We start from the raw sequence: 8,224 nt of genomic DNA on the forward strand, positions 1-8,224 counted from the left end.
AAAACTGAGTTTCTGACGTTAAGTTTTAAAAGGGGAAAAAAGAAGGAAAAATCAAAAATACCAACTTGATTGGTTTCCCTTCTGATCAAGTCAAGGACTGGGCCCTCGCCACCCGATCTGGGGGGGAAGAAGACAGGAAGAGGAAGGGAAAAGAGAGAGGAAGCAGAAGAGAGTAGAAAGAAAAGGGAAATCTCAGTTACCAATCAGTGGAAAAAAATCTCACGGGTGACGTTTTTTTTTTTTTTTTTTTTTTAAGTGGGCCTTTCAACTTTCAACTGCTGCATTTTAACAAGAGGTTGTGACTTTCTGCACACCTGTGTTCATCTCTGGATGACACATTTTGCTTTTTTTCTTGTGTAGGCTGGACATTCTCTCATCATGCAGCAATGTTTTACACTGGTGATGATTTGACTGAAGAAGCCAAGATTCAAAACCCTTACAAGATCAACAAACCAGGAGCTTGTTTGGGTCTGTTTTAAAGTTGATCTAAAGTTTGTTCGGTCTACAAATTTACAAACAGACTACTAGTTACATTTGGCCAAACTAAATCCCAGTTTTCTTTAAAGGTCTGGTTCGGTTTGGTTATTTCTGACTGAATGCTCATGTTCTAATCTTCCACAGGCTCTACAATTACTTAAAAATCACCGCATGAGTCTTAAATCACAAAAGCTTCTGTTTTTCTACATAATTTAAGAGGAAGTAGCAGCCAGGTGCTGAAATGATAATTTAATTACCGGATCATGGCCTGTTTGAGCACATTTATAACAACAGGAACCTGTATGCACTAGATGATACATGTGTGTTGACACAATGCCAAGATGGAAGGTCATCAGCAATGACCTCAGAGAAGCAACTGTTGCTGTCTGTCAATCCAGGAGGTCATAAGACCATTTCCAAACTCTGATGCTTGCAGAAAAACAAACACCTCAAACCAACTGTCAAGCATGGTGGTGGAGGGTTGATGATGTGGGCACCTTGCAGTTGACCATGAACTCCTCTGTAAAGCATAGCATTCTAGAGGCAACATGAGACAGCTGAACCTTGACCCAAACAGGGTTATAAACAGAACAATAATCCCAAACACAGCAGCTAATCTGACACAAAATGGCTAAAGAAGAAAAGAATCAATTGTGATGCAATGGCCTAGTCAAAGTCAGGACCTCAGCCTGTTTAAAATGGTGCAGTGGGGAGTTGAAAAAGCTTAGTGATTAGATTCAAATAAGTATAACCAGAAGATTTTTATGTCATATACTAAGACTGAAACAGGATGTACCTTCTTTTTACCACGACTGCTTATGTTGACTCATTTTGTCAAGTATTACAGAACATGAAAGTAAAAGTGGTTCACTAAATCATTATGACAAGTGGTGTTTTTTCTACCACCTGTGCTGGAGTTTGAAAGTAAACTTTGGGGTAACTTTTAGGATAAGGGAGAAATCCTCATTATGGACCTGGTTTCTCTGAGGTTCTATCTCACTTGACAAAGTAAAGAAACAAAGACGCAGCAGATTAACTCAAAAATCGCTCGAGGGATTTCTCATCTGAATAAACATGGAGAGCTGACAGGTGCCCATTTAGATGCAAACAGGAAGCAAAAAGAGGAAAAGGGTAACAAAGCAACCAGTAAAAGTTCTGTTGAATTTTTTGTGATTTGTACAACATGTTAATGATAGATAGTTAAGCCTTTGCAGGTGATTGTTCACCAATAAATTGCTTTATGTGTTTAGGAAAACATCCTCCTTTGAGGAACCCCATTATTGTTTTATTACGCCATCCCAGGAAAATATACAGGAGTGACCAGATTGGATAAAGTATAACTTTTCTGCATACATTAAGTTAGTTAAACAGGATAAACTTCCAAAGTTTTATATTCTAATGGCTAAATCCAATTGTTTATAAGGACTGGTCCAAAATGTCATTTCTTGATGTCTCAGGTATGGCTGTTTTCAGTTTGGGTAAGAATGTTCTCATCCGTCTCCATTAGAACACTAAATATAAGATGAGTAAAAAACTGAATTCACTGGCATTACTTGTGTTGTTAATTTTGAAAATTAGTGGCACAACCAAGAACAAGACAGAGAAGTCTAAAGTCGACATTGTTACAGGTAACAAAGCACACAGAGGGAGGTACATGGACCATGAATAATTTTGCGAAGAGAACACTATGGTTCAATCAGTTTGAAACTCCTTGAAAAATAAGACATAGCTTCTTGTAAACAACAACAAAGCAACAATACGGATATACATGCAATGACCAAACACTGGAGGAAAGATATTTATAGCTAGCTTAAAACAAAATTCCTCAGGTTCTTTGCCCACCTGACTTGACGCTACAGTGGATGTGGGCTCTGGACTCGTAGTGGACCCAGTCAAACCCGGCCTCCACCGCCAGCCGCGCCAACATGGCGTACTTGTCCCTGTCCCGGTCCGAGGTGGTGATATCCACTGCCCGGCCCTCGTAGTGCAGAGAGTTGGTGGAGTGGTGGCCGTCCTCGTCCCAGCCCTCAGTGACCCTCAGCCGTACCCCGGGCCAGTGGTTCATCACAGAGATGGCCAGGGAGTTCAGCTTGTCTTTGCAGCGCTACAGAATGAGAGACATGAAAGGTTTAGGTTCGACAAAAAGTAAATCCCAACTGAAATTTTATTAGAAGATAACAGATTACTGAACGTCAACAAGTATTCATGTCTAGTGAAAGCAAGTCCGAGTCTACACTCCTTCCCTGGGTAATGGAATAATTGACCAGATCTTTACATTTGCTGAAATGCTAAGGGAAGTCTTATAATCCTGTCCATATTGGTTTTGTGGATCTGAGGAGGTTCCTCAGGTATTTTGTGATGGGTGACATGGTCATCTCAATTAACTATCCAGTATCTGTATCACTAAAGTGAGAGCTATGTCCACATTCTTGGCACAAAGACTTGTACCCAGTGCAGGTTGAACTCATATACTGCTTGTGGAGTTGATGGACAGTATCTCATGGTTTAGTCGTACAGAGGAGGGTTTTTGGCTTGGGACCCTCAGGGTCTCATCTGGGCTTTTGGGGGATGATGTGGCTCTGTTGTCATCTTCAAGTCATGACCCTCAGCTGGACTTGGAGGCCATCACAGCCAAGTGGGATGTACTCAGGATGGGAATTAGCTCCACTATAGGCAAGGCATCAGTTCTTAACAGGCAAAAGGGAACTGCTTCCTCTGGGTCAAGTTGGAGTTAAAAAATATCGGTGTTTTGTTCTGGTTGGGAGATTCCTGTACAATAATGCATACGATTATGTTCTACTTTGATATGAGGGCAATGGTAGTAATACGGGTTAAACATCTATGCAGATGACAATCTCATGCACAGTGAAAATTAACTTCCTGAGAGCAGTCAAAAAGGTCAACACTTCTGTAAAAAGTGATCAAAACAGCATGTATTTTAATTGGTAATGTAAAGTCTTTCCTCCTTCACTAAATTGTTATGCTAAGCTACAATATGTGAAGGGAATACAATTTAGTCTTTAATGCATATCCCACATTGTTCTTCTAATACCCTCTTAGATAATCCCATGCATACATCAAACATTGAGTATGTGCGATTGAAATGCCTTAATATTTATTTAAACTACTCTGCTTCTGTTCATTTAAATCCCCATAATTTGGTATTCAGGTCCCGTTCTCTTCTTCTCCTGCACAACTTGAGAATCATTCAAAAAACATGGAGCTTCACAAAGACCCATTCAACCTGCAGCAATAGACTCCCCACTACCCCCACCTTACTGGTAGCTCCAGCCTTCCCACAATGCACCCCTGCTGTCCCAGGTCAGCATGGTGTTTACTCTCTGTGGTGAGGTGAGGGGAGCAGGGAGGTTGTTAAGGATGTATGAGGGGGTAAGGGGGGACTGTGAGGTTAGACGGGTTGGTTGGTCCTGACGTTCTGAGCGTTTCTCCAAACCTTGAATCTGAACAGGGTGAGCAAACAGGCGGTCAGATGGTCTTTTAAACAACTCATTGAACTCTTTACTTCTTCAGCTTATTAAAAAAAAATCCTGCAGATTATTATCTTGGATAGATCCTTACAATTTTAGTTGACCTCTTAGCTACACCTGATCGGGCTTCCATTACAAGGAAAACTAGAACTCATGAAATCATACCAGCTGTCTGAAGCTTCAAACCCAGTTTACCAATAATCTTTTTGTCAGTTTTTTGCATTTTATAGATGTTGTTGAAATTACTCCATTTGTGGTTATAGGCTTTAAATAACCAGTCCTCAGCATAGATTCGGTTTAGAAATAAATTTAATTTAACACAACCATAGGGCTTCACGCAACCCCCAATGTAATCCCTATCAAATTCCTTCCAGTGCTGCTGGTATCTGATGTTTCTACAAGGCATCTTCTGTGTCTGCTGACCTTCACTCAGTGCTCTGACTTACTGTGGGACACTCTGGTCACTGCCTGATAATAATCACTACACATTTTAATGTCTCCACTTCTGCCTTCTAGTGCTACTTAAATGTGTCTCAGCTCCTTGCAAATCAAATTATGTACATACATGTGTGCTTAGGTAAGTGAAGCTGTGTTTTTCATCAGTGGTGTGATTTTTTTTTTTTTTTTTCACATCCAGCTCATAATACATCCATAAAACGCTGTTAGCGGTGGAAGAGGGGCCCCAAATCAAACTCTGCTTAAGGCCCCATAAGACCTTGGGCCAGCCCTGTTTCAACAAACTGTTGAATTCGGAACCAAATTCAGTTTAATAAAATAAATTGTCTTAAATAAGATCACTACTTTAGGACAAACTTCATTGGATAATTTACGTCGCAAATCCTGTCAATTCGTCACAGGATGATCAAAAATATGAACCAAAAAGAGGATAAACATGCTGTATATATCTCTAGTAGACTTCAGTCTTCTTTCTTTCACAACAAAAAGGTGTCTAAAATCTAATTTCCGTGCTTCAGTCTAACTACCTTTTAAAACGTTTTTACAGCACTTACAAGGCTGGAGCATTTCAGACCCAACCCGCATGTCACAGCATCTAAAGTGACATTCTTTAAGTTTCCAAACGTTCAAATTTTCACGCTTTAATGCATTTCTGTTTATAAAGATCCGAATAGTACGTGTGCAGTGTGAATGAGTCAGGTTTGTTCCCCGTGAAAGCGGCCCTCAGTGAATTAACCTCGCTCTATCAGGCCTGCAGACTGGGATTAAACCCTATAAATGTCTTTTTCCATGCTGCCTGTGATAAGAATAGCTCTGGGCTCGGTGGCCACAGATGCCTTTTCACGGAGTTCAGTGTGGATTTTCTGCGGTCAGCGCAACGAGCTGGACTTCATAAATCAGACGATACATGTTGTTGGTTTTCTTTTTAAGGTATACACGGAGCGACGGGGGTTTCTGTCGCGGCGGTCGCGGCACTAAACCGCTGGCTGCACAAATACTGAAAGCAGCGGCTGACAACATGCGCCTGTGCGCACCTTTGCGCTGTAAAAAGAGTCAATTTGAGTGCCCGTTTGCGCTTAAATTAGCATTTTTCTTTGGAATAAATGACAATATATCTAAAAAATAATTGTTCTATTATTGATATGTTATTTAATTTCTTTTACAGTTTTCTTGGAAATAATCTGCAATACGCGGTTTTTTTTGTGTGTGCAAAAAACATTCTCAGAATAGAAGAGAACGTAATGATTTCTTTATTTCGCTTTGCCCGCACGATATAAATATAATAAACAACTGTTTAAGAACGACTAATTAAACATGAAAGGTGCCACTTTTTACAGTGTGGCTTCCCGTTGAACAGGCGCGTCTGTGTGCAGCACAGGAGCGCCCAGGAAAAGCGGATAAAAACTAAAGTATGGTGGCAGGGCTTTAAAAAAACCCCGCATAATTAAGGCTCCAACACAAGTAAAGAGGGCTATTTTCACACACGAGCGCTGCGAAAACAAACCAAAAAGTCACAGGGAATAGTAAAAGACAAACAGGAGGCTGTCTCCTGCGGCTTGGAGCCCATAAATTGTGAGCAGGTCTGCGCCGAGAGCGCTGCAAGAAAATGCGCTCAACGTATAATGGAAATATATAAAAATACTACATTGATCACACTTTTATTGCCATTTAAATAAGTTTCAAAGTAACACTGGAAATTTTAAGAGAGAAAAGCAAGTGTTTATTTTTTGCAAATAATCGGATGCAATCGTGCATGTTTGCGCCGCTTTCCAGGTGTGTTTTGCAGACGCTTCAGTAGAAGTCTGTTTTATGCGGTGCGCGCTCCCGTTTGACAGCTCCGAAAGGGAGCGTGTCTGCCTTTCCCACGTGGGTTTGTGGACATCCACGCTGCCGCTCGGGAGGAAGCCCGCGGTCGCAGAAAGCAGATATAAATACTCTATTCCAGGGGAAATTGGGAGCCCAATAAATTCCACGCGGGGCCACATCAATGCAGACGTCGTTAAAAGTTCTGACAGTCCAAAAGGCGACTGTTAACTCTGGCCAGGAGGGGCTAAAAGCGGTAAACATGGGGACACGCGTGACCCGGGCTTTAACCAAATAAGACATTTGGCTGTTTTTCCACCAAAAAGAAGCTGATGTGAAACAGAGGACAGAGTGTTTTAATTAAGAGCGGCCGCCGTGCAGACATTTTTAGAAGGGGTCGCCCTCTTTTACGCATGAGCTGCCCACAGTGAAGCTCTGAAACTCCAGCTTGGACTGTTCACCTCAGTCAGACTCCACTGTGTCAACAAGCCGCAGGCAGCTCTAAGAATGGGCTGCAGAAAGAGCTGCGCAAACAGGCTGCTTTTATAAACCAAGGATCAAGCTGGGGGAAAATTCCATTAAAGCTCGACATTAACAAAGTTACTCATGTATTTAAAACAATCTGTGCACATTAAACCCCAAATGCGTTTGCGCTGCAGTTAGAAGGAAAACTTGCCGCAGATAAGAGCGAACAAAGTGCAGCGTGTTACCTGTGTCATCAGGCGGTCTGCACCTGTGTTCTCCTCATCCTTGAAGATGATGTCTGGGTTATAGTTGGGGATGAGCTCCTTGAATCGCTCCGAGCTCCTGGTGATCTTACCCTCGAACTTTCCGCTAGCCCCTAGCGTTTGCTCGGCCACGTTGGGACTGAACTGCTTTAAGATGAGCGGCACCAGTTTCCGCGGGGCCCGCCTCCGGCCGTGGCCCTTCCCCGGCCCGCAGCCCTCGCTGAGCGGCGACAGGAGGAAGGCGCAACCGGCCAAGCACGTCACCAGCGTGGGGAGCTGCATTACCCCCGGCGGGTGGCCAAAGATGCGTGAAGGTGTCCCCTTTACCTCAGGTGGGCTCCCCTCTGTGATCTAAACTAGAGAAGGTGGAGCAGGACTCATCGCAGAGTCCCCACCAGTGACCATCCCCGCGCGTAAAAGTGTCCAAAGCGCCGCTGGAGAGGAGCTGCCCCGAAGCAGGGGCATAAATAGGTGAGGTGAGTTTATTTTGGCAGGCAGGTTCAAAGCTGCCCCTCTCTGTCGCAGCTGTGAGACAGACGTGGAGGCGCGCCGCTGCGTGGGCCGGCAGGATGTCCCGCAGCGGTTTGTTGCGTCTCAGTGCGCTGCTGGCAGCTCAGTGGAAATGGAAGAGATCCCGCTGCAGGACCGATGATGAGGAGGACCGCGCCCTGCTGGACTTGCCCTCTGCTTTGTGCTCTCCTCCCATCGCGATGGCTCAGGATCGCGCTCAGACTGGCCCTTTGGACCCGCGTCCTCAGCACAGCAAGGCAGGTGTTTTCTCTCAGCACAAAGACCCCAGAGTGGTGTCAAACCGAAAAAACAAAACTAAATTATGTTTAAAAAAACCTCTGGTCCGGTCCTGGTTTGTTCAGCCGAAGTACTAGAACAAGAATCGGTCAAATGTTGTCTAGAGTCAAAAACAACTAAATAACCTTTAAATTCAGCACCAGCCAGCAGCTGTGGTGCTTTATCCTCCCATAGAGGGGCGCCCTGGGCAGAGAGCCACATCAGTACTCTTGAAGATCTTTACATGCATATAAAATCTTTTATTAGGTAAATACTGCCATTGAATATATTAGCAATGAAATTAAAAAGTGATATTTATGATGCACGTGTGTAAGATCTGTGAGTTTCAGAGAACTGAAGCTTTTCTCATGACGTCTGCAGCAGAGAGAGACTTAAAAGGATCTGGGAACCAATGGGGCAAACAGTGACTCCTCAAACGAAGACTTCAATCACATTCCCGGGATGCTGCAACACCTTGAGTCAACA

The 8,224-nt window shown here is 43.4% G+C and overlaps 1 protein-coding gene across 1 annotated transcript in view; it reads right to left on the bottom strand.

The window, feature by feature from the left end:
- Positions 1–7,892, bottom strand: part of LOC124861945 (indian hedgehog B protein-like) — a 10,023-nt gene extending 2,131 nt beyond the window's left edge. The window contains exons 1-2 of the mRNA XM_047355945.1: positions 6,935–7,892; positions 2,320–2,581 (exon numbers count right to left, since the gene is read on the bottom strand). Of these exons, the coding sequence (XP_047211901.1) occupies positions 2,320–2,581; positions 6,935–7,234 (562 nt within the window). The 5' untranslated portion in view covers positions 7,235–7,892. The remainder of the gene's footprint in view (positions 1–2,319; positions 2,582–6,934) is intronic.
- Positions 7,893–8,224: the final 332 nt, after the last annotated feature.

Source organism: Girardinichthys multiradiatus, chromosome 24 (genome assembly GCF_021462225.1).
Source record: "Girardinichthys multiradiatus isolate DD_20200921_A chromosome 24, DD_fGirMul_XY1, whole genome shotgun sequence".
In the NCBI taxonomy this organism is placed as follows: domain Eukaryota; kingdom Metazoa; phylum Chordata; class Actinopteri; order Cyprinodontiformes; family Goodeidae; genus Girardinichthys; species Girardinichthys multiradiatus.